Source organism: Tetrao urogallus (assembly GCF_951394365.1).
Source record: "Tetrao urogallus genome assembly, chromosome: 5".
Lineage (NCBI taxonomy): Eukaryota > Metazoa > Chordata > Aves > Galliformes > Phasianidae > Tetrao > Tetrao urogallus.
The window spans coordinates 17,226,173-17,253,209 of record NC_136818.1 but is presented as its reverse complement, the minus strand read 5'-3'; the positions used below and the strand labels follow the sequence as shown (position 1 = coordinate 17,253,209).

At 37.1% G+C, this 27,037-nt stretch overlaps 1 protein-coding gene across 1 annotated transcript in view; it reads left to right on the top strand.

The window, feature by feature from the left end:
- Window positions 1-27,037, top strand: part of DPYD (dihydropyrimidine dehydrogenase) — a gene marked incomplete at both ends in the record, with an annotated part of 315,748 nt that overhangs the window by 138,067 nt on the left and 150,644 nt on the right. The window contains 5 exons of the mRNA XM_079535506.1: window positions 1,178-1,285; window positions 4,438-4,607; window positions 8,383-8,593; window positions 16,331-16,515; window positions 23,690-23,905. Coding sequence (XP_079391632.1) covers window positions 1,178-1,285; window positions 4,438-4,607; window positions 8,383-8,593; window positions 16,331-16,515; window positions 23,690-23,905 — 890 coding nt within the window. The remainder of the gene's footprint in view (window positions 1-1,177; window positions 1,286-4,437; window positions 4,608-8,382; window positions 8,594-16,330; window positions 16,516-23,689; window positions 23,906-27,037) is intronic.

Below are 27,037 nucleotides of genomic sequence, written 5' to 3'. Positions count from 1 at the left end.
GTGCTAAAGCAGTGTTATTGAGGTTTTCTACCAGCAGCCAATATATCTCAAAGAGGTGAAAGATCAATGCTGCCATCCATGTCTGGGGATGGAGCGAAGTGTGTTACTTTGTTTACTCCATTTCTGCCTACTGGTTCTAAGGCCTCCTTGGTTGCTCTGTGCTTTCCGAGAAAGAAATATTGACATTTACTTCACTTCAATAGGTAATTATTGATTGGTATATTTTCATGGGAATATGATTTATTTATTTTTTTTAAGATTCAAATGTGAAAGTCAAAGCCATGTTGAAAATACCCTAATTTATTCCATTTGCAAGAAAAGAAGTTTTAACTTCTGTGCTGGGTGGACAGTTTTCTGTGCTGTATAATGTATAAACAAATGTATTAACAGCAGCACAAAGCCTGTCTTTGACAATTGGAAGATACTTTTTGCTATTTTGTTTTAATCAAAAGATGTTTGTTTCTTTCATTGGTTGTGAAGAGTATCACTGTATCCTACTGCTTTTGGATAAGTTTGTGTGGTTAATTAACTACAAATAGATGTCGGCAAACAAGGACTTCAGTGTGTTGAGAAAATGGTCAACCACGACAAAAAAAAAAAAAAAAAAAAAGATGATATACAAGTAGTCAGAGATAAGAAATTTAAACAGCATCACCACTCATGCCCATTACTAATAAATTAGGCCATTCCCTATTGCCTCACTTGTGTTACCTGGAATCTAACTGTATTGAATAATACCTCAAAACAAAGGGAATGAAACTGATTCCCAGCAGTTTGAGTTGTGCATGCAAGTAAAGCTATGTAGGAAAAGTTTATTACAGTCATGCTTTTCCCAGTAGCTTCTCTACTTCTGCATCCAGTATGTTTTGTTTTCTTTAACCCTATTCTTTGCATTTATTTTGGTATAAGTTAATCTGAGTGCAAAGGTTATTCAACAACCCTGTTTTCTAATGCTGGTTCTATTAACAGATCAACCATTCTGTGTGCTGCTGACAACAAACATGATGCTGCAGTCATTTGTGATGTTTTTTGTTTGTGTGCTTTTTTTTGAACATCTGAGGTTTTGTAGGACTACCTGTATTGTGTTTACTTTTGAGAGTGTTCATGTAATGTGAAATATTTTTTATTATTGAAATTTCCCTGACGGTTCTGATCTACCTTAACATATCTGTTTCAGGTTTACCAGAACCAAACAGAGACAGTATATTCCAAGGGCTGAAGATGGATCAAGGGTTTTACACATCAAAAGACTTCCTACCTTTGGTAGCTGTGGCAAGTAAGCCAGGTGTGTGATACTTTGCTTCTGTTGTAAACATATTCAGTAAGTCATTAGCCGCTCCTGAGGTACGAAAATGCACAGGTGATTATACAGCATTGCATCCACCTACACAGCACCTCCCTGTGAAAAGTTCTGGGCCAAGGCTTTCTCCTGGGGAGCTGCAACCTCAGGAGAGTGTGGTAACTAACATCAGTTCCAGAGACTGTAAAGCAAATAGTCATATATAAAAATCTATGAACCTGGCAATCTATTACCCACAATAAATTACATTTGTTAATTGAATTGTATTCTATAGATATAAAAAGCTTCTCATTTGTATATATTGATAGAAATTACACATGGTAAATATAGGATGGTCTTGAAATCTGATATTAAATCTTTGCTGACCCACATAAACAGCTACTTTGTATGTTGTTGATAATTTGTTTTACTTGTAGCACCATTATTCCAAGTCAGTCATGCGCTGAATGTTCACAAGCAAATTTAAAGGGTCAGTAGTTCCCTACCCAAAAAACCTCAGGACAGCATTAATATGATCGTAGTTAGACAAATGCAGCCTTTTGTGCTTTTACAGATTTGTTTCGAGTGCAGAAATGCCTGCCTGATTTTTCTACCCAGGGAGTATAGATACTTTCGGTGGCTCTGAAAGTGATGTCATAAGCCCTGGAAGGATGGATGACGTGGGACTTGTGATTTTTATGCCACGTTCCCTCAGTCTAGATTCTCCAGTGTGCTGATAAAAATAAAAGAAATTTCACGTATAATTTTCTGGATCTATATCTATGTCTGTTCTTAGTGTAGTATATGTTTTTACACAGGTGACCACATATTTAATATAAATACACATATGCCACTCTCATCTGCAAAATGTTTTTATTTGAACCATTCTGAAATTTCTTTTAGCATCAGATAGAGTTGCCTGCTTATTTAGAAGACTTTATTAGCGTGTTAAAGAATATACCTCCTGTGGCAAAGTATTCTGCATGTAGAAGTAAAGTTTATTACTCCATTTTATACAAAATATTTAGGAAGGGAAATATTCCCTATGCGCCTATCCCCATCTATCCTATCTCTCTGCTGTTTTGATCAAATGCTTTTTTCTATATATGTTCTTAAGCTCAGTGAGCTCAAATGAGTTGGGAGAAAAAGTTGCTTTTTTTCTTTACCTTTCCTTTTTTTTTTTTTTTTTTTTTTTTGGAAAGTGTTTAAAACAGGTTGAGAATATACACTTCAAAACATTTTTTGATTAACAAAAGCAAAGCAAATCTTTAAAAGCAATTCCCCCTCATAATAATGTGACTAAAGATGCTTCGTAGAATTCTATATACGTGCACACAAATAGGGTACTCGAAGGCATCTTCCTGAACGAGGGTCTATAAAACTGTGATCTGCATCTTTTTAAATGCTGTGATGTAGCATTCCCAATTTATCAGAATATGTAATGATATTTTTCATATTAAGTCTAAAAGAAATATAAAAACAAGAATAAACATTTTTTTTTCTGACTGGCAGTAATAGATTGCTATTTAGTGTTGTTTGCTAATTGATGTGATCTTTCTATCTTAATTTTAGTCTTTCTGCTGCTGTAGTCACCTCTTGATCTCTAAAGAACAAAATTTTAAAATATAATACATGTGTTGTATATTCTGCTCTGTCCTCAGATTTACTATGACATTTCTCTGAATGATAGACTTACCCACTTTAAAACAAACAGTACTCTGCATGCTTGTTATACTTTCCTCCAAAGGGATTCCCTTGGTAAATACAGTCATTTAACTTGTGAGTGGCTTTGCTACCATTGGCTTATATTTCAAATTCTTGTTTCACTGCACCCTTCCAGCCTTCTGAAAATACTCAGAAAACAGATATGGGCTATTGGAGAAATAAGGAACAAAGTGGGCAAGCACAACTGGTCCACTCTAGGCTAGGTTTGCATGGCATTTTGAGATGCCATTCCACTCTTGCACCTGCTCTTTTTCTGTTGTTCGATGTGCAGTTTTTGTGGAGAATTAAATTCTTTTAAAATAAAACAAAATAAAAAAGTTTGGAGAGAATAGGAGTCTTATTAAGTAAATGGCAAATGCAATTCCATATACGTGGGGGAAAATGATAGCATTTGCCATATATCAAGCATTTTACAAGCAGAGAGAGGATATATATTTCCAATCCATTTCTGTGTTTAAATTACAACTACTGTTTTATTGAATAATTTGTGTGTTTCTGTACAACTGAGAATGTTGAAAATCTGCTAGTGCTGTAGCAGGATATTCAAGTCACAGTACAATGATTATATGGTTAGTTTCTCCTGACTGAAATTATCACAGGCTGGTTGAGAATGTAACATTATATTGTTTATGGCATTGTCTTTAAATTGCAGTAGTTTCCCTAATAAATAGTTCTACTTAAACTGATAGCAAAGTGGAATTTAATGCAATACACAGAGTGAATCCGAAAATACAAGCTATGGGTAACAAACACACAATGTCAACATTCTCTGCATGTAACTTTCTGCAAACACTTTGTGAAAACCACTGTAGATCAACTATTTTTCCCAGTGCAACATTTAGGCATTAGTATAATAATAATCTTTCTGCCTGATGTTCAGCTGTCATAGGGAATAGTTTCTGAGAACCACGTCAGCATAAATGCCTCACAGAAAAACTGCGTCTAAGGGGCTAACTTTGAGAAGCTATCATCCGAATCTATCAACCACTGAAAAGTTTTCTTAAAAAAAAAAAAAAAAAAAAAAAAAAAAAGCAAGTGATATTCATTATGATCTGTAATGAGTTGTTTTTTTTTTAAGCCATCGTGGTACTGAGTCTGATATACGAGAAGCTTAATTTTTGAATAAAAACATATTACAATGCTAATTTCTACCCAAAAGGACTCACAAAACTAGAACTGCATCATTTGTATCCTTTCCAGATAGAATGGTGCTGCTCCTTAGAGTTCTGACTATAAAATTATGTATATGAGCGTATCTTAAAAATGGGAATAAAACTGTCTTTCAGTGAAGCAGAATAATTTGATAGTGACACTCCATGCTTAGAAACTGTAAGATGCAATTTTACACTGCTTTGAGTACAAGTACCTTTTGAGCTGTCAAGCAGAAATGGTTTCTCATACTTGAATATGGGGTTTTTCCTTTCATCTTTCAGGGATATGTGCCTGTCACTCTCCATTGCCATCAATACATGGAACTGTGATTGTACTTGGGGCGGGAGACACTGCTTTTGACTGTGCAACATCTGCTTTACGTTGTGGAGCTCGTCGTGTGTTTGTGGTCTTCAGAAAGGGCTTCACTAATATCAGGGCTGTCCCAGAAGAGGTAAAAGTGAAAAACACTATTTATAAGAAGGAATAATGGTTGTTATTTCTGTAGAGCCTGAAAGTGCAGTGTTGGTACTTAAAAGACATCTACTAAAATATTTGTTTTTAAAAATGCTCTTAAAATGTATCTGAAAGTTTATTTAAGCTCTAAAGCTCAGTTTATGTAGTCTTTGGAGAAGTCACTTCTCTGTTGTACCCTGTAAAGTCAGAGAGATGCCTAAAAAGGGTAAAATTTCCTGTAAAGTAGAAATCTGTAAAGGTCTGAAAATCTTGGAGGCACCCAGGGATCCATGAGGCATTGGAGTATTATAGGTAGCTCTTCAGGTCCAAGGAATGGACTTTATGGTTGCTGCCTAGTGAATCTCAGTGATCTTGACACAGCTTTGTGAGTCTCTAAATTCTTGTAAGGAAATTATTTATGATGATTTTTGTTTGAATCACTGCCAGTGGCAATAGAGAGATGACATTAATCACATATTTCAGTGTTCAAACTGATTTTTAGTTTGACTTTGCACTTTGGCATTTATCAGGACTTCTGCAAATTCTGAAACTGGCTACGCCTCCTCAATTATCTGTATAGCAAGAATTTTTTTTTTCTGGTTAGATTTTCTTATTTTGGTGCTTCTTCCATTATAATTTTTTTTGGTACATCCTCCATACTTTTGAAAGATTTTAGCTAGCAGTACCTCAATTGCATCTTTAAAAAAGGATTTATGGGAATTTGATAATCTCTTTCCAAGAAGGTCGACGTCTTAGAGATCTTATACAAAGTGGATGGAAGTGGAAAAAGAAAGAACAGATGTGTGGAAGCATAATTATGTTTCTGTTGCACTTAAAATAAGACATCTAAACACCGTGAAATTACTGAAGTCATTGTGGCAAAGATTCATGCTATTCAGATTCTTCCTCATTAAGAATCAGCTGTCACTCTGAACCCAAATCTTTGTTAGCAGCCTAGGTCAATTCCTAAAAGCTATCAATGTTCATGTTATCACATCATGCATCAGTTTTGAAAAAAATATATTAAAAATAGCTTTAGCTAGTAATGGCCAGGCTAGAATAATGTCAGGTTGAACACTTTATAAGATATCATGTAATGCAAAATATTCTAGCTTTACGTTATTTGTCAAGTAAAGACAATCAAATACTGAAGTCTCTACTAAGGCATGCTGTTAGACTTTTTTTTAGTTTTTTAGACTAACTTTAGACTTACCACATCAGAGAATATTAAGTATTGGCAGTCATGCTATTATTTGCACATGGTATTTGGCATTTGATAATAAACACAATCTTGAAAACATAAATTGGATCATGTACTTAGTTAATGCTATGCCTCTTAAAGCACAGACAGTTGCAAAGGGTAGGTCTTCTGCCCTCAAAGAAGTTATTCAAAATGACAAGGAAGAATAAGATAATTAGGAAATCACAGGATTGCAGGGGTTGGAAGGGACTTCTAGAGATCATCAAGTCCAACCATGCTAAAGCAGTTACTCTACAGTACAGCATACAGCTAGGCATCCAGACAGATCTTAAATATCTCTAAAGATGGAGACTTCACAACCTTTCTGGGCATCCTGTTCCAGTGCTGTGGATTCTAGTGTGCAATTTTCTATGTTCCAGTTTTTGGCTGTTGCTGCTTGTTCTATCATTACACTGAGAAGGGTTTGGCCTCATCAAATTGCTTCCCACGCTTTAGATATTTACAAACATTGATAAGATCCCCTCAGCCTTCTCTTCTCTAGGCTGAACAGATCCAGGTTTCTCAGCCTTTCCTCATATGGGAGATGCTGCAGGCCCTTTACCATCTTTGTCACCTTCTGCTGGACTCTTTCTAGGAGATCCCTGTCTTTAGCTCCCCAGTTCAAAAGAGCAGGATGCAGTACTCTAGATATAGCCTCACCAGGGCAGGGTAGAGGGGGATCATCAACTTCTTCAACCTACTGGCCATGCTCGTTTTAATATACTCCAGGATACCATTGGCCTTCTTGGCCACATGGGCATGTTGCTGGCTTATGGCCAATCTGTTACCACCAGGACCCCTAGGTCCTTCTCTGCAGAGCTCATCTCCAGCAGGTCAGCCCCTAACCTGTACTGATGCATGTGGTTAGTCCTCCTTTTTTTATTATCCTTTACCTCCTTTGCCAGATTAAACACCAAGTGGGCCCTAACCTCCCTCATTGCATCCCTGCAGGCTCTGGCTATATTTCTGTATTCTTCCCAAATGGACAGGCTCTTTTCCCATTGTTCTTGGACCTTCTTTCTTCCCTTTGAGTTTATCAATGAACTCCTTGCCCATCCATGCAGGTCTCCTATCACCTTTTCCTAATGTCTTCCCCTATATTCAGCACTCGTCAGGCCGCACCTCGAGTACTGTGTCCAGTTTTGGGCCCCTCACTGCAAGAAAGATATTGAGGCCCTGGAACGTGTTGAAAGAAGGGCAACGAAGCTGGTGAGGGGTCTGGAACACAGGCCATATGAGGAGAGGCTGAAGGAGCTGGGAATGTTCAGCCTGGAGAAGAGGAGGCTCAGGGGAGACCTTATTGCTCTCTATAACTTCCTGAAGGGAGGTTGTAGTGAGCTGGGGGTCAGCCTCTTCTCTCGTGTCATTAGTGATAGGACCAGGGGGAATGGTTTCAATCTACGCCAGGGGAAATTCAGGCTGGACATGAGGAAGTATTACTTTTCAGAAAGGGTGGTCAGGCACTGGAATGGACTGCCCAGGGAGGTGGTGGAATCACCGACCCTGGGGGTGTCAAGGAAAGACTGGATGTTGCGTTGAGGGACATGGTTTAGTAGGAGCTATTGGGAATAGGTGAACGGTTGGACTGGGTGATCTTTTAGGTCTTTTCCAACCTTAGTGATTCTATGATTCTATGATTCTATGATTCTTACTGTTATGGATGTGCTGATCTTAAGTTTAGAAGAAGCAGTGTTTGAGTGTCAAACAACTCTCATGGGCTCTCTCTCCTTCCAATGCTCTAGCCCATGGGATACTTCTAAGAAGGTCCCTGAAGAGGTTAAAGTTGGCTCTTCTGAAGTACAGCAATCCTTCCTGTTGCTTTGCTTCTTCAACATAAGATCCTGAATTCCATCATCTCATGATTGCTGCATCCTGAGCTGCCTCCAGCTTTTACACCCTCAATGAGCCCTCCCTTGTTAGTCTGAACGAGGTCAAGCAGCACACCTCTCTTCATTGGCTTCTCCACCAATTGTGTTAGAAAGTTATCTTCAATATATTGCAGGAATCTCCTGGAGCGTGCATGCCTGGATTGTTTTTTATGCAACAAATATCAGGATGATTGAAATCCCCCATAAGTACCAGTGCCCTGGATCACAAGGCACCTTCCGGCTGTTTGTAGAAGCCCACATCAATTTCCTCCTTCTGATCAGGTGGCCTTTAGTACACACCCAAAGTAGTGTCACTGGTATTAGCCTGCTCTCACCCACAACCTCTCCACTTTTACCCCCAGGTGGAGCTTGATAGATTCTAGTTCCTCTGTCGCATGAAGAGCAACTCCATCACCTCACCTCACCAGCCTGTCTTTCCTAAAAAGGACGTAAATGTGTCAGAAAACCATTTGCATTGCAAATCTAACAAGCGCCACTGTCTAGAAACTGATTGATCGAGTAGCACAGAAATCAGTATTAAGATGCCTATCAGTATAACATACTCAGTGCCTTCTGCTTAAGAAGAATGTGTGGTAACATCTTGAGTGAACTTTTCATAAAGCTTAGCATGTTTGCTTATTTATTTTATTACTTCTACTCTACAGATGGAACTTGCAAAAGAAGAGAGGTGTGAATTTCTGCCTTTCCTCTCCCTTCGGAAAGTTGTACTTAGAAGTGGACGTATTGTTGCAATGGAGTTTGTTCGAACTGAACAGGACAGTGATGGAAACTGGAAAGAAGATGAGGATCAGGTTGTTCGTCTGAAAGCTGACGTGGTGATCAGTGCCTTTGGTTCAGTTTTGCGTGATGCTGAAGGTAATCCTGAGTAATGCATTTCATAGATATCAATTGTTGTTTCAGCTGCAGCCATTTTGTGTCCTTTGGCGGTTTTGCGAAATGAGTCTTCAGGAGATTATAAAGCTTGTGACTCAGTCCTTTCAACAGAATTTTTTTTGCCCTTTAATTATGTTTCTTAGGACAAAACTAAGAGTATGATTAACATCAGTGTTCTGTAAGTTACCGTCTAGACCAGGAACCCAAATTAGAGGTACAATTGCTCAGTATATATCTTGCTTTCCTCTCAATGCAGAAGGGATAACAAAGGATACTCCTGGGAAGTTCTTCTGGACTCACTAATTAACCTTATAGAAACTCATTATACTACAACTTCAGACTGAACTGATCTGATCTCTGAAACCATTTTTACCTGTTGAATTAAGAATTAATTAAGAATTAAGACAGATTCATTTTTCTGGTTTAGCCACTCTGGGTATCACTCACTTCTTATACGTACCCAAGAGGACTGTGGCTTCTCTCATACATGCAGAATTTGTTAAATTCTTTTGTGCTTTTCTCAGCATGTCTCATTGTTTACTTGTACATTACAATCTTTGGTCTTAAAAATAAATAAATAAATAAAAAGGGAAAGCAAGTATTTAGTTCAGTAATAAGTATAAAGAAATTGGTATGTAGTTGGCATTTCAGTGTCTCAACATTTTACTCAGATGCAAAAGAGAGCAGAAGAAAATGATTTCAACTAAGAACACAAGAACTGAGCAAAGCTCAGACTGTGTTCTCTGACACAGGTTAAAGAGTTCAGATGCATGTAACAAAGGTGACTTGAAAGTAAAAACTTATGAACAATTCTAGAATGTTTTGTTGTTGATAATTTTTAAAAATCCCCTGGTTTAAGTCTTTTGGAAGGGTTTCTATAACCTCATGTGATAAATCAAATATTAGTCTATGCAATCAGTTTGTTTCGTTGTGATTCATAGAACTTGTGATAAAGGAGTGATTCTGTTTTTTCCTACACTGCAAACTGCTTCATCTAAAAGGGCGAACTTTGTTGTGTTGCTTAGCCATGATAATGTGCCAGCCTTGTATTTTCTGCTGTGCATTCACCCTCTAAATGACATGTTGTGAGGTTTTTAAATATGAACACAAAATTTGAGGGGAAAAAAAATCACGTAGCAATCTGACCATGAAAGAAAAGAATCATTGCCCTTGGGTTTGACCAACACTCTTCAATTTCAGAATGTATTTTTGGTGAAACTGCTATTAAGATGGAAATCAAATTATAAAGAAAGAGGCAGGAAATATCAGCATTTGTTTTGTACGTTCTGAAAGTGAAAAGACTAAGACTGGAGGGAATAAAGTACTTATTCTGAGCACACCATTTCAGTTGCTTTTAAACCTTTATTTTTTTGCCTAAGCTGGCCTAACAAAAGTTCGATTTACTTTTCACCATCGAGCTGAATTATAACCAAATCTTCAGACATATAGAACAAAAAGGAGCGACAGCAAGACACATATATAATACCTCCCAGTATCTTATATTCTTAATGTCTTTCTAAAAGGCACCATATTTTTGTATTCAAGAGATGGAAATATTCAGATTTCTCCAATGAGAGTTTGAGAAGAGAGCACCAGAAATACTTGAAACTGGACAAGGCCCTGAGCAACTCAGTCTGGCTTTGAACTTGATCTAACTTTGAAGAAAAGTTTGGACTAGGCCATCTCCAGAGGGCCTTTGCAGTCTGAATTTTTCCATTTCTAGATGACTCACATGCATGTTCAATAAGCATGTTATTTGTTGCACATGCAGAGTTCAGTCAATGATCTAATTTATAAGGCATCTGTGGCAATAATGGATGCTGGTATAAGTGGTATACTATTGGTATGGGTTAAACTAGCAGGATTTGTCTATTTCTTATTAATAATGTTTAATACTGATGTTACTGATGTAAGAATAAAGAAAATGCTATGAGAACCAAAGGGAATGAAATGAGACTTAGTTCCTGTTCAGTGAAGTGTAGGACATTCTTTGATATACCTGTTTTGCTTAACGCAACACAAAGACTTGTGTGCTGCTGGACTGACCAGAAGTAGTCTATACACTAGAAAGCTTTTTCTAGTCTATTATCCTCATCAAGCTGTTTATATTCTCTAGGGCAGTAACTATTACATTTCCACCAAAAACTCTGTGCACTCGCAGTAGATGTTTAGTCTTTTCCTTTTTTCTTAAATAATATGCTAATTGTGTTTTTAAAAAACAGTTCAGTAAATATTCATCCTCCCATTGGAAATCACATAAATGCATCATTCATTAGAAAGAAATCAGTTGTAAATCCATTTTATGCTCATGAAGTTGCTAATAGACAAAGCAGAAGTGTTGCCCTCTAGGCTGTTATAAGATCATTGGCACTTTGCTGAAACCAGTTTAAAAAAAAGAAAAAGATCGATCTACTATGGATAGAGTAAAAATAAGGTTTTTCTTTGTTGTTATAAAAAGATTTTGCAAGCACAAGCTGCCTTTTTCTTTTTTTTTTATTTAAATTCTTTAATTATTGCATAGATTACCAAACTCTTCAACCATCATAACTGATTAACATAAATCAAAAGACGAAAGAAAATTTTGTACCCTTTCTGATGCTCTGGCTTTTTTGCCTGCTTTATTATTTTGGAGGCCTGCAGTGTATTACTGAAATATCTCTGGCACCATTCTAAATTGCAGCTAATCAACATATACACATGTAATGCTAATTACATCCTAGTGCTGCATGCAGCCTCAACATCCTATTCAAAACAGGTCTAGTTGGTTCTAAAGTCTAAACTTCGAGTACTTTTTTTGCTTTTGTTTTTGTTTTTTTCTGATAAATAAAAGGGAACAACATTTCGGGACAGCAGAATTTTACTCTGGAAGAAATGTCTTTGTTCTCATTATATTCTTGTATATTTATGTGAAGAACCTGGACCTTATGTAGAGAACCATGACAAAAATTGTGGAAAATAGTACAGTTGGTCAGAACGTGCTCCCAAACAGAGTGCAAGACAAGTGTACTGTGTAGAGGCTGGCAACATACATTCTGATCAGCAAGCTAGTGACAGGCAGAAAATAGTTGGCAGCAGTCTTTCAGTAGGAGCCTCTCAAAGTATTACCTGGGCTTAAAGTGCCCAGTTAAAGTGCTTTTATTCCTGTTGCAGTACATTAGTGGAGCAGAGATGCTGGGAAGTATGACTGTGCCTTCCTTTGTCTTCTGGGCCTCCAGACTGGGCAGTGTCAGCAGTTAATGAGACTGTTGGTGTGTGTGATAGTTACAGTTTTACATTTCAGATTAAGAAAGATACAGTGTATTTGTATTTTTCTGAAGTAGTGCTTCTACTCACTGTAAGGGAAGTCTGCAAGATGGATATCAAAAATAACATTAATGAGCTACTAAAGCTAAAATTACAGGAACTTATGAAATTGGTTAAACATAAAAACCATTAAACTGTTTATTGAAGCTTCACAGATATACTGCAGCTAATGAGCATTTCTGCTATTTAAATAAGCCCAAATTGAACACACATTACATGGATACATAATTAGTCATGGCAGTCAAACACACAGATTCACTTTTAAAGCTTTATTTGAGGAATCTTTTCCATTTGATTTGTTTTGTTAATTAAAATATTTTTTCTGTATTCACTTACATTTTAATATTGTTTTTGCAAGCACAATAATTTGCTGCTGCTTTTCCATTTGTGTTTATTTGCTCTTTGAATACAGCAAATGGAGAATATATATTCAGACCTGTCCTTTTGTTTGGTATTATTTGTGTTTAGCATCATTTGATAGCATTAGAATAATTCAACTGTATGTTATTTTTCATACAGAAAGTTTATTTCAAATTGTAGATGAGGGCTGTTCTGAAAGTAATGCCTCCTATGTTGGCCCTCGACATCACAGATGTTGGTCTGTGATGTCTGGCAGCAGAGACTGAACCTTCCAACAGTATTCTAATGTATTTTGTTGCTGTGTGTCAGATGGCAGCAGAGGGGCACTCTGACAAATTGGCATCTGACATGGAAGTGCATATGAAGTAAAGGTGTGCCACTGAATTCCTCCAAAAAAATGACACTCACTGGCATTCACTGATGCTTGCTGTGCATTTATGGAGAGAAGAAAGTGGATGTGAGAAGTGGTGGGTGGTGAATTTCAGCTGTGTGACAGTGGGTCACCTCCACTAGTGCAGATTTTTATGAGCGTAGCATGCAGGCTCTTCTTCATGGCTGGCAAAAATGCACAGCTAATGGTGCTGACTATGTTGAAAAATGGTGTTTTGTAGCTGAGAATTTTCTCTATCAAATAGTATTGTTTTACTCTTTGTATCTGCTGTGTTTTCCATGGAAATAAATGGGATTTGTTACATTCAGAGCAACTTATGTAAAATATCTCATCAGGCTATAAAGGAGAAGGCAACAGAGGCACAAGATTGCATGCTGAATTTTGAAGGAAAAAAAAAAAGCTGTATTAGTTTGGAACTTTAAAGAATGTAAGATTGAAAGCATTAGAAAGACACTCGTCTCCTTACTCTGTCCCAAAGAGAGCACCAACAAAAGCAGAAAGCTTGTTGTTCAATGGCAAACAGCAGCTCAGACAACTGATAGCCAGGTTCATCTCTTACAAGCTCAGGAATGGATCCAAGATTTTTTCTTACACCTTGCAGAGGCACAGAAAAAGCTTCCGCTTGGGAAGACCAATGTTCTTCCCTTCTTGCAGGCAGTAGTAAGTAGTGCAGAAAGTAGTCCCTTCAAGTGCCCTGGATATAAGATCCAAGGACATTAGGAACTCATATAAGATGGCTTTGAATCATGTCCTTATTTTTACTTAGCCTAAATCTTGGAGATTATAAGAAAAACAGAAGGAAATAGCTGCTGGATACCATGTCAACCGTACCACAAGGGAAATGTGCTTTCTCAGTTTTAAAAACACTGAATAAGGCAGATAAATCCTCATTCCCCTGGGGGAGGTGTTTCAAGCAGATGCATGTTGGACTTTTTGGCACTCAAAAAGCTTTTGATATAATTATGGCCATACGATTATTTTAGCACAAAACAATCCAAAGATGAATTTGAGAAAAGCAGCAGATCTGGGATAGCCGAAGTAATACCCATTTTCCTCCCACGATGAAAAGAAAGTAGCAGTCATAACTTTTAGTTGTAAATAATTTCCTGTGGAAAAACTGCATCGACAGTAGTGTGTTGCCCTCTAATACACAGACTGTGGTTTGGTATCATCTCAGAGAAAAAAAAAGTCATCTATCCCAACCCCAGTACCAAACCCTGCTGTGGCAAGTTTTCCACTGTGATTTTTTTTTTCTTCTGAACATGTCTTTACAAGTCTGTATGTATTTGACTTGTGAGAACTGTCTGGACCACATGCTGAGATGGCACCACTGCACTCAGTAAGTTATCCTATGTATGGCTGATTGATGATTGAAAGTTGTCTTGACGTACAGTCTGAGACATAAAGAGGAAGTTAACGTATCGATTTATAAATATTACTGAAGTATAATAGGACTACTATCAGCAACCACAGGCACTTTCCTTAGCAAAACAAAAGCAAAAACCCAACCCAACAAACTCTCATTTCCAGACTGAAAAGTCTCTCGCTCTGAAGGTTCTGTTTGGTGTGACCTTTCAATGATTTAAATATTTTTAAAGGAAGCAATTTTGTAACTTTTTGATTCTGCTAGTAGGCAAATATTATTCTTGCCAAATTAAGCCAAAACTCTGCAGGGTAGGAGGGATTGTGCAAGCAGTACATCTTGAATATAGATTAAATGTTTCTGCTTTCAGCTTAAAATTGTGATTCTGCTTTCTGAAGCAGATGAAAAAAAAAATCCAAAATTTTGGGTTTGACTCCTGTGGACATTTGTGTTTGCCAAGGGTAAAAAGGAGAACATAGGTGGGATAAGCAGATTTAAATATTTGTATCTTGCTTTTGTTTTTATTATTTTGCCCCTTATTATACACAGCTCTCCTCTTTGAAATACCCTTGTGATATTTGATTTGGAGACGAAGGGACATGCAGAGCCTGGGAAGAAAATACCATCATGACATTGTGTGAGAATGTCTTTGAAGTTTGCTGTACACCTGGGTGTACACTGGGGCAGTAGTGTGAATTTGCCCTTGTGTTGGTGTAGGAGAAATATTCTTGTTTTAAGCTGGCAGGTTTCTCTTTTACATATATGACAGCACAAGAACATCAGTTTAATTGACCTTGGCAATCTGCATCTGCTAGCGGTATATCCCTGAGGGACAGCACAGTTTTAAGCTGCATTTTATTGCAAAATCTTCAGTTCCTTTAGACTTAAAGCCACATAAAAATAACTCACTCTGATATATGGCATCAACATTTGCTGAAAATATTTATTGAAAATGTGATTCTGTTCATGAAGCTGTTCTGGAGTGTCTCAGCGATAATAAAATAATGTTAGAAGTTGCATAATCAAAATCATGTTAAGAAAGAAAGATTGTTTTTAAGATGATTTATTTGTAGTCAGTGCCATTTGTCAAAATGTTTGTCTGATTTTTTTAGTCATTACATCCACGTTGTTTTTAAGGACAGTATTAGTTCACACACAGAATGCCTATATACTGTTTACTGGCTTAAAAAAATTAAGGTATTTAATGATCTAAATACTCAGAAATTTCAGTGACAAATATAGGAAAGATCATCTTCGTGTAAGCATTTTATTTTTATTGTTTCTATAATTTCACTCTTTATATATTTGCTTCAAATTGAGCCTTAATTTCAGAATGTTCTGAGCTTAAATATCAATACAGTATGCTTTCTATTTTGTTGTAATGTATCTTTTCCAGGAAAAAAAAAAAAAAAAAAAAAAAAAAAAAAAAAAAAAAAAAAAAAAAAAAAAAAAAAAAGAAGAAGCTTTAAATCAATACACTTCGTCAAAACCAAAGCAGTCAAAGCATAACAGCATAACATTTCCTGGTAGGGAAAATGTTGCATATAAAAGTTTTCTATCAGGTTTGATAATGACCTATGGAAAAGTAGCAGTGTATCATTTCTGTTGTGAGCATTAAGGAATGTGTGAAGTAAATTCTGAATCAGTTTCTAAAAATCATAAACATTCGTCTTTGTCTTTAAACCTCAGAAATCATATATGGTATATTAAGTTGTGCAGGAGTTAATATGTTAAGTTTTCAGGTGGAAAGCATGTTGATGTGGAAAGTACAGCACAAAGCCATGGGTGGAGGGGGAAAAAAATTTCCTTTGTTAGCTTTGTTCTTAGTAGGATTTTCAGATTTTTTTTTTCCTTGGATGTAAATAATATTAGTGTGAAAGACTTTGTAATTTCTGGGGTACATTGTTTCTTTTCAGGGAGAGAGCAGAACAGCACTAAAAGCAATTATTTCTCGTAGCCAGTCACTTCTTGTGACTCTTGTCTTTTTGTATTTTGTACACACGTCTGGTTTTGGAGGCACAGAGGAACCAACCACTTACTGATGTTACCAAAGAACTGTTCCATATAGTAGATGATATTCTTCTGAGTTGTGCTACTATGTACCTCTACTACCTCAACATAAATGTTTCTGTATAGAAAGTAATTTTTCAGTTCTGTCATAAACTCACATTTAATTAAGTGAAAGAAATTAGACCTTAGTATTTTTCTCCTTTTCTAATTGCTATCAGAATGTATTTGAGAGATTCTGGCAACATTTTTTTCTTTCTTCTGTTAACATATTTGTCCTTCATTTTAATTGCAGTCAGAGAGGCCATGGCACCTATCAAGTTTAACAGATGGGGTCTTCCTGAAGTAGATCCAGAAACTATGCAAACGAGTGAACCTTGGGTTTTTGCAGGCGGTGATATCACTGGTCATGCTAACACTACAGTGGAATCAGTAAATGATGGAAAACAAGCCTCTTGGTACATGCACAGATACATACAGGTAACTATTTATTTATTATAGGTTAAATTTGCAAGTCTAGATTATTTGGTGATTTGTACGTTACATAGTCATTCAACTTAGATTGCATACTTGATTTTGAGGAGTTGAATCCAGCCCTCTTACACTATCCTAACACTGAAATCTAAGAAACTATTTCTGAACTCCAGTTGTGAATTCCAGTCAGGGAAAATACACCGTGCAAGTAGAAGTCCTGATTGGTAATTGGGAAAGAGGAAGTGAGTCCATCGTTATTAAAAAAGTAAAATATCTCAATACCGCGTGAAGTAAAAAATAATACCGCCATCGTTGATGGCAGACATTTTTAGTATTTCTTTTTAGTATTTCTGTTTTAGTATTTCTGGAGTATAAGTGTATTAACAGTTTACAGAGAATTCCCGTGATCTACATGAGAACCAGAGTTGGCTTTACTGAGGCTGATCAAACGGAAGCACAAGACAAAATAGTCACTGAATGCAAAGAGGAAAATAACAGAAAGGAGAATTTATCTGAGTAATGAAAATATTAGGGGTACAGACTTGAAAAACCTGGTAACTACTAGCCCTGCCTTTTCTAGTTGAGGAGAGAGCACTAACTGCAGAGGAGCTGTCAGAGACAGATACAGCCTGTGTGCAGACAGCCAGCTGACAAAGACTGTGTTCATTGTGTAAGGAACTTTTTAGAAATACGATACATGATTCATTCTTCCACCAAAAGAGATTTCAACAACTGAAGTTGGGACTGTAACAGCTCGATGTCTTTCTCCCCCATCCATCTGCTCAAAGCCTCTCTGATTGCATGTTTGTGCAATTTCATGCTGTTGGGGTCTGATTTCACTTCCTAAAAATACTTCAACTGAAAGCTTGTTGTTAGTATCTGTGCATTTTTTTTTTCCACTTGATCTAAAGCACTATTTGTGTCCTGGCTTCTTCAACCCTTTGAAAATGCTGAGTGTGAAACATCTTTAAACCCTGATGTACTTGCTTCATTTCTCAGTACACAGTGAATTTGGGTAACTGTGATACTGGGACATCTCCTTTTTAGTCTCCTTCATCTTTAACCCCTATAAATACAACTATCACTTGAAACCCCTCCTTTTTCATGTTGCTTCCTCCTCAAAACTTTCCTCATAAAACCATGACCCTTTTTTCTTTTCCCCTGGTGCGTATTGAATGCTTTGCAGGAAATCTGAATAGTCTGGTTTGAGAATTAGAATTTTAAAGCAAGCAGGCTTGTGATATTAGAGAATTTCCGTTACCCTTTGCAGGTTTCAAGGCAGCTTATTCGACCTTACAATCTCACCAGGAAGCTAATGGGAAATCCTTACAGCAATCTTCACAGGAAAGTTTCCAAATGTCAAGTGTCACCTTTCCAGCTGTTAGATGAATGGGTAGCCCAGGGGCATTTATTTGGATGTGCAGCCCTTGTAAAATCTGGTTGCTGTGGTGGAGTGCGCTGTAATTTGGCAGTTTGCTTTACCAGTTCTTGGACTTGGTAGATCTGAAGGAGGGTTTGTATTTTAAAGTTGTTTATGAGAGGATAATGTTACCCTCATGTCTATAGAGGTAGATAACGTATGTGGGTGCATACTTTTGTGTGTATTGCATGGTCATTCCACTGCCCTATATTCTGAAAACTTTCCATGTGAAATGAAGAAAAACCTTTTAAAAGTACCTTATTTTCTCTTTACTTTGAGATTCTTAAGGTAAGCAATCTTTGTATGAACTGAGTGTCTGAATTTAGCATGATAGGTATTAAACACATTATCATCTATTCATTTGCATTTTAGTTACAGAAATAGGTAGCCGTTTTCAAAATCATCAGCTCTCTCAGTAATTGAATCTATAAATAATGCAGTCAGTATTTAGTAAAATAGAAATATTCCATAAAATATACCTACCAAGTCAAGACAAACCCCCCACCACCCCAACTCCTTGCAGAAATTCCTGTTTGAACAGTATGCTCCTGCTATCCAAACCTACTCCAGACAAAAGGCTAAACAAACAGATGGGCTAGCTATGTGCCCTAAAACTCCAATCATTTCAAGCTCTGGCACACGGTCAAGTGAAGCATGAGATCTAGACTCAAGAACTCTCCAGTAGAAATGCCTTATGTTCAAAACCAGGAATTATTTACAGAAGCTTCTTGGCTGCTCTTTCTCTGGAAACTTTCCATCATTAGTTGCCTAAATGTCTCCTGCCTCTTAACATTTTCTGCCCACTCTGCTAAGCATGGGTTAATTTCAGAAATTGTTGCCTGCAGCTCTGTGTTGGCTTAGTTTCTATAAAGATGACCAGTCAAAACCTAACCAAGGGCAGATGAAGAAGAACCTGTTTGAAAATGCAGTCTCCTTTAAACGATTCTCTACAGGTCGGTAGGGGTTCAAACACAACCATTTCAATTAATGTGACTATGTACTACTCCCATTTTTTCAGGATTCAGACTTTTTTGTTACTCCATGAATGTTGTAAAAACATATTTAAATTAGTCTTGGTGATTTATTTAATTTGGGAATTTAATTTGGGGATTATAATGGCCCTTGCTTTTGTCCAAAGGTAACTTTGTAATAGTGGGCAGAGCAATATAGGCTGCTATTCTGCTCTATGCCTCAGTTAGCATCCATTTCTTCCATTTCTTCTTGATCAGTGAATGGGATTTATTATTAACTATTACACAGTAGCTATAGTCAGGATAATTTACAATTATTGCAGGACTAACTAATAATTTTCTGTGCCTGCTTTGAAAGCAAGACAGCTCTCCCATCACAGTTCTTGCATTGTTTTCTTTCTTGACCAGGAAGGTTTAGACACCAGCCTTGACTCTGTATTCCTCCTCCATTCATTCATACACTTTCCTGAGAAGCATTTTCCTATATTTGGCTGTCAATACGACATCTTATTCTCACTAAAATCTTTCTAACAAAATGATTTTCCCACTCTTTCCCATAATTATCCTTTTTTTTTTTTTTTTTTTTTTTAAATGTAAATCTCTTTGTTTATTTGTTTAATATTTTTACTGCCCCAGTGTGACCAGTATCTTTCATATTTTGAAATTGGCATGTATACTATGCACTTGAGAAATAGAGGACCAGATCTTATCAGATATAAATTGTACTTCACTTAGGTGAAATACGAATTTTGAACACATCTCTGTGTTCTGTGCAACTCTGAACCAGTGTTGTGTATTTATTATTATATTTCTTTATCTATGCTGTCAAAAATATAAATCTGAAGAGTATAGCTGTTGATTCTTTTCTGAAGGTTGACCCTTCTCATATATTTCTCAAGCATGTAAGAAAGTACCTTATTTCATAATCGATACCAGAGGTGGGTGTTTCCCAGGAAACTTGTCTTTGAAGCTGTTAATTACACTCTCTACTTCTATTCATGAGAACTGAAAGAAAAGAGATGAATGTCCCTTGTCTTGCAAACCACCATGTAAAACACTAGCATGGAGACAAGTAAGAAAACATTTTCAAAAAGTTGGACACAGTGCACGTGCAGGGAACCTGGTATTTTAACTGCATTACTATTGACTAAAAAATATGTCTGTTCCGGAAAGAGAAAGCCTGAAAGAAGCATTAGAAAATCCCTGACTGGACAGAGCCCTGAGCAACCTGCTCAAGGTGATCCTGCTTTGAGCAAGGATGTTGTACTAGATCATCTCCAGGCATCCTTCCAATCATTCTGTGATTTTTCTTTTTTGTGAAATAACATATTTAATAAAGCCAAGGTGTATAAAACAAAGTCACATAACAGATAATTGGAAAAAGGTTAGAAGATATACAAGTAAGGGAGAATTAAAAAGAGAGTGAAAGCAGGAATGAGATGAAAATATTTCAGAAAAACTCCCAAGCAGTAGGATTTGTAGAGAAGACTCTCTGTGAAAAATACCAGTAATACAACTACTCACTCTCATAGTCTGTCTTTGTTAAAGGCACAAAAATAGAGTTAGACCATATCACTGTGGTTAAGAATTTTCTCCATCTAAAGAAAATGAATGTCACAAATTCTATCAGGTTTAATGCTCGGTCCCTGTCTCAGCCCTGCACTACAGGCTGTGCTGCTTTTGCCTCTGGGCATATCCTGGTTAGAGCAGGGCAGGGGCACTGCACACTGTGTGCTGGGGATTTTTTACCACGCTCTTGCAGTGTCCAAAAAATTGCCATGACTGAAACAATAAAGTAAGTACCTGCAATATTGTTAGCTTTGCTGGTTGGCATCAAATTAGAGGAAGAGTGAGCCACGCTCTTTGTCCTCTGCTTTTAAAAATCAAGGGAAGAGTTATTATAAATAAACTCTTGCCTGCAGGCTTTCTTTTCCTATTTGTTTTGCGTTGTCAGGGAAATCCTTCATTATAAAGATTATTTTGCTTTCAGGAACCTATAAAACATTATAGTTTGCCAAAAGTTTTGCTTTGTAGAAAACAACACATCAGGGCTTACTAAATTTATTTCTTTTATAAGCACTGTGCTGAAAGGAAAGAACAGCAAAAATAAATAGAACTAAAAGTGAAGTGATAGGATGGAGGAAGATAAATCTGCAGGGATATAAAGCTACTGGCTACTGAACCTCCAGCTCCATCCTGCCTTTGTTTGTTTTTGAAGACCTGGATTCATCCACTTTTTTTATTTTATTTCTTTTCTCCTCCTGTTCTGCTACCTGGGCAGACTCAGGCCACCCCAACACAAACAAATGGTTAGGCACGTTTTGAGGTCCTTCAGTGATCCTTGATGAAATTGCTAGTGGTTTTGCTCTTCATGAGGATAGTTCAGCGGGAAGAATAGGCCTGTTTGAAATGTTTGGGCAAGTGGCTTGTGACCAATTTACATGCAGGAGGAAAGGCCTATTTTTGCATGGCTAAATTCAGTAATCTCACTCGAGTCTTTCTCTTCTTTAGTAGATATTTTTGTTTATTTATGCATCTATTGCATTATATTTATTTTGCTTTATCACAGGATGCTCATTTTGGGTTGCTATTAGGATTCACTTTCATGTAGCATTCCTTTTAGCTGAGAGCAGCTTTAGAGATTATATTGTCCTGCTTGGGAAAAGAAACGGTACAATGTAACTTAAGCTGCAGCACTTCACCTATTTATCTGTGTATCTCTCTGTGGCAATCAATATTTACAGTTATACAATGATGGAGTAATTTGTGAATCATCCACTGAAATATACCCACACAGACCATGTGTACAGTTCTGGATACAAATAATAATAGTAATAATAAATTAACAAATGGCTGCTTTCAGAATGGAAAATTGGGTTTATTGCTCAAATGTGCAAATGCGGGGGAGTTGGCCAAAAGCTTTTCCATAAGTCTCTTAGCTGTCATTCTGCCAGATTCAAATTCAGAGTTCAGTGTAAGAATTCAATATATTGATGTTGGTTTCAGCAGGTATCGCAGCTTGCAAATATATAGCAGAAAAAAGTGCTACCATTTAAAAAATGCTCATATATCTGTTCTGTGATCCAGAAGGATCATAAAGTGACTACATCAGCTGCTGCCTGGGAGTAGTGGTCAAGTGGTAGAGTTATGCAAAAATTTGCTTTCTACAAAATGGCCACCAGTAGGGACATGTGCAGATTGACATCATTTAGACTAATCTCACTACTTTCCATAGTGGCTTTTAATGCCATCGGAAGATTTGGCCCACAGATGTGTGCTCTCTGTCCGAGGAAATCCAAGGTCAGAATCTGAGACAAGAATCCAGGCATTTCTGAGACAAAACCAACAAATTAACTGCGAAGATTGGTAACAATCTGATGAACAAAAGATGCCAAAACAAAAATCAAACAAAACAATGGAAAAGCTTCATTCTCTTCATGCTTATTACTTTTCATGGATGAAGAGGGGTAAATAAGTAACAACAACAAACACAGAGGTAGCAATTTTTAAGTTGAGGTTTTTCACTGCTATAGAAAACACTAACAAATGCTGTTACAGTGTTTCTTCCTTTTTGTCTTACTTTGCTGATGTTGTGGTGAGATTTCCTAGAAACAGACTGCGTGGGGATTTTCTATGTACTCAAAATATCTGCCTTATTTTGTTGTGGTTATATCAGCTCCAACTTCTAAGTGAGTAAAGATTTTAATTCTGCCTCCTGCAGCCTGATTAGGATGCTGTTCAGCATCTGTACAAGGAAGATTCTGTCTGTACAATTTTTGCAATATTAAATGCAACATTTACATTGAAAGCATTTCACTTTGACTCTCCAGAGAAATTGCCACCTTTAAAACTGAAAACAAAAGTGACTGTGGTGTCACAGGCATAATGTGTATGTTCTTCTTTGATCTTGAATCAGAGTCTAATTTTTTTCACTTTTGAAGTATTCATGTTTGTTAGTAGATTTGCATATTTTGATATGTATCCCAAGGCACAGAAAAGTGCATGAAGTCCAAGTATACTGAGTCGGGGTGAAAGCCTACAGAGTGATCTTGCCTGTGGATTCGTTCCCTCATTTTCCAGAAATCTGTACACTGGATATAGAATACCCCGAGTTGTAAGACATCCACAAGGATCCTTGAATCCAACTCCTGACTCCATAAAGAACCACGCAAACTTCAAACCCTAAGTCTGAGTGTGTTGTCCCAGTGCTTCTTGAACTCCAGCAGCTTGGTGCTGTGACCACTGCTCTAAAGAGCCTGTTCCATGCCCACCACCCTCTGATGCAGAACCTTTTCCTAAAACACAGTTTTCATAGGTCACCACGTGGGAAGAACACTAGAAAGGGCCTGTCTGTACGTGTTTGGTGTTGGTGTTTGTTGGTTTTTTTTTTTTTTTTTGCTTTTTAATCCTCACTATTACTGACTGTGTAGGGAACAGAACTGGCTATTCAGAATGGTGAAAAAAACAAACAAACAAAAAAACAACGAAACAGCAAACCTTTGGATTAAACCAGGCAGTAGAGGATATGAAATAACTGTTTCATTATTACAGTTCTTCATGTGACATAATATTTCAGCATAAAGGCTATTTGGACAGAACATGTTCCACATGCAAGTGATTAGTATATTTTGCTGATTTGCAATACTTGAATATAAAATAGAATAATTGAAATTTAGTTATTATGTATGAATGATGATGATTATTAATATTTTTAACTCTTATCAAGGTTAATAGTAAATTATATAAAAATGAATCAGCAAAAATTACTGTGATATTTTTCTTTTTACAGTCCTTATATGGTGCTGCAGTTTCTACTACTCCAGAACTACCACTCTTCTATACTCCCATAGATTTAGTAGACATCACTGTATTAATGGCTGGACTGAAGTTTCCAAATCCTTTTGGCATTGCCAGTGCAACTCCTGCTACTAGTTCCTCAATGATTCGAAGAGCTTTTGAAGCTGGATGGGGCTTTGCTGTCACTAAAACATTCTCCCTGGACAAGGTAAGAATATAATTCAAGTCATATTTAGCACATAACTAATTTTTTGTATATTTGAAATAGGTCTAAATCTTTTGGAAGTCTCACAATCTAGGCTGTACGGATAAGCAGGGAAACAGTGCATCATGTAAGTCAAATTATCTTGAAAGTTCCAACACTGCAGGTTAAAGGTAAAATAATTTCTGTTTGTGATTTGGTTTTAGGGTTTTGTTTTGTTTTATTTCTTGTTGGGTTTTTGTTTGTTTGTTTGTTTGTTTTTGCTATTAAATGCATATTCTTCCCTTTTACTCAACAATGTTTTTAATATTAGTGAGCTAATAACAGTAATGGTACTGTCATAAAAATTGCAGAGAAATTGTTTTCTGTGAGAGATCAGAATTCAGAGGGAGTGAATGACAGCTTTATCAAGCAACTCCTGAAAGGCTGCTACTTTGCCAAGGACTGCCAGGATAAGCCATTGAAACTGAGTTCCAATTCCAGTTTAATAATGCACGCGTGAGCTTGAGGCTGAGTGGATGAGGAAGATGGAGGCACTGTAAAACAAGCCTATGGAGAGGCAAGTAGTTCTGTTGGAGGTTTGTAGCTCAGAGACAAAGCTTCAGTAAGATGTAGTGGAAGAGGAAGGAGTTAAAATAAATTCTTGAAGACTTTGGCTCCGTGTGGCACCTAAAACAAATTCCTCACACAAAGTTAACACAAAGTATTTTGTGTTAACCTGAAGTGGGTGAAGGATAGTTTGATCTACAATTTGCGTTTGCAGTGGGTTTTCTGTTACAATATTCAAAATAGCAAAGTGAGATTCTGAGCAAGAAGTTTAGACTGTGAAAGAAAAAGGTGATTTTGAGAAAAGTATTGCAGAGGAAAGAAATGAGATTTTGGATGGGGCATAGACACAGTTCGGCTGGTGTTGGGAGGAAGAATATCAAAAGTAAAGTCTCAGTAATGGTGTGAATGGTGGTAATGCATTGTCAATTAGTGACAAAGGGTATCATGGAGTGAAGAGAGCTTTTGAGATGTATTTGGAAGGAAGAGACTTTTATTCTTTGTTCAGATATGAAATGTAAAAGAGGATTGGTGGATGGAGACCTTAGCAGGAGAGAAAAAGTAGGCTTTTGGCTCTGCTACCTCAGCAGGTAGCCTTCCAACATCAGGAAATTATAAGGACAAAGGACTGTGTTACTAGAGAAGACTATAAAAGATGTCAGAGTGGCTTCTTCTCACACTAGAAGTATTCCAAGGAAGTCAGTGCTCCTATAGATTGCAATGGAGATTCTAGTCTATTTTACAGGATTTCTTATTAAAACACTTTTCAGACATAAATGTCATTCAAGTATGTTTATAACTGACTTATGTGCATAACATACTGTCAGCTGTAATTATTCAGTGCCTAGGCTGAAGGTAACTTATAGCAAGTCCTGAGATTTATGTATTAACCAATGTTATTTCTGATATGCTTGCAGTTCTCTCAGACAACACATTGATTGCTGGGTATTTTGAGAGCTAAACAGATACTGTCTGGTTGCAGATTTGAGTAGTAGTTCAGAAAGAAAGAAGGAAGCAATTGTAGGAAGTGATGGTGATAGTCCAATAAATAGCAGATTCTCAGAATCCTTTCAGAATCAGTGGTTGAAATCCAGTGCCCCTGGATGCCGTGCTCTGGATGTATCATTCCAATGGAGATCTTTCAAGAGAGATGATGTCTTGGATTGTATGTTGCAGTGTGCAGTAACACTGTCCCACACAAATACTAACAAGTTTTTCTACCACTGTAGTCTTCCCAATAGTCTTCCTATAGCAGTAAAGCCTTAGTATTTGTAATGATTTGAGATGCTTGGCTGGAAGGTGCTGAAGACATAAAACTGCTTGGTTTACAGTAGCATCATGAAAATTAATGCTACAAAAATAAATATTTCAAATGAGAAGAAATGCACAATGAGATACAGCAGTTATTCTTTGAACCACAAATACTACACAAAGACTGCTATGTTGACTTAATGCTGAAACAAATAATTGGAATAGATTTTTGATTAATGTAAGCTGGCATAATGTGCTTTTTTAAAAAACAAACAACCGAAAAACACGTAGCTTTGCTTGCATAGACACAAATCCTATGCATTGTTTAGAAGGGAACAGTATGCTCTCATGGGCTGCAGTACCTATGGAAGCAGAGATTTCTGATTTCACTCTCCTACCAAGCTAGTAAAAGCTGACTGTGCAGAAGGGCCAGAAACAAAGGTTTCCTGAAGTGAAGAAGAGTTTCAGGGAGAATGGGAGCTTGCTTGACCACTTGTGACAGCTGAAGCTTTTCTACTTCAGCCTTGGTTGTATGTGGTACAATCAGGATTCTGCTTTTATCCCTGTTGTCTCCTTGTCTAATATGTCCTGGCTAGATTTAACTGCTTGTGAAACAGTGGGAGCTTAGCAGCAGTCAAAACACTCCCTCTTCTAGGACTGACTGCTGAATGCACCACCATGTTCAGTCTCTGATAGGGAAACCAATGACTTCCCTATTGAGTGCCGGTGTCATTTGGCACTTTAGCAAAAGTGGCTGATGCGAGGTAAATTTGGATGACATTTGACTACTGAAGAGCATATACAGCTGAAATACATGGATTAAGTACAGTGTGATGGAATAAAATCAGAGAGAAAGGCAGGATGAAATACGGAAGAAGGATATCCAAGAAAAGAGAGAAAAGATTTTAAGTTGGAGAGGAGTGATTATCATGAGGATCATGTCACATGAACTTCTTTTTCCTCATTCATTGCCTAGCACATCAAAGTCTTGTAAAACACTAGGCTGGGGTACCTGAAGCCCAGGAAAGGCCGTACGTTCTTATATTGGCCAACTGTTGGAGAGCAACTGAGCAATAGTATCTGCTGGACCATAATTTACTTCCCAAGTTTTCCCAGCCATTATCTGTCTTGCATAGCTTTGGTGTACATGGGAGGTATATAGCATAGGGAGTATTTTAGAAAATGGTGGATATTACAGTTTGTAATATAAATATTAATTACATGGTGCTATGCCTGTATGTGTCTATATGTTTTAGAAGAGGAGGGGGTCATGATTCATGATTTGCAGAACTTTATTTATGAAAGCAATCATATATGCATAGCACCATTAATATTAAGTAC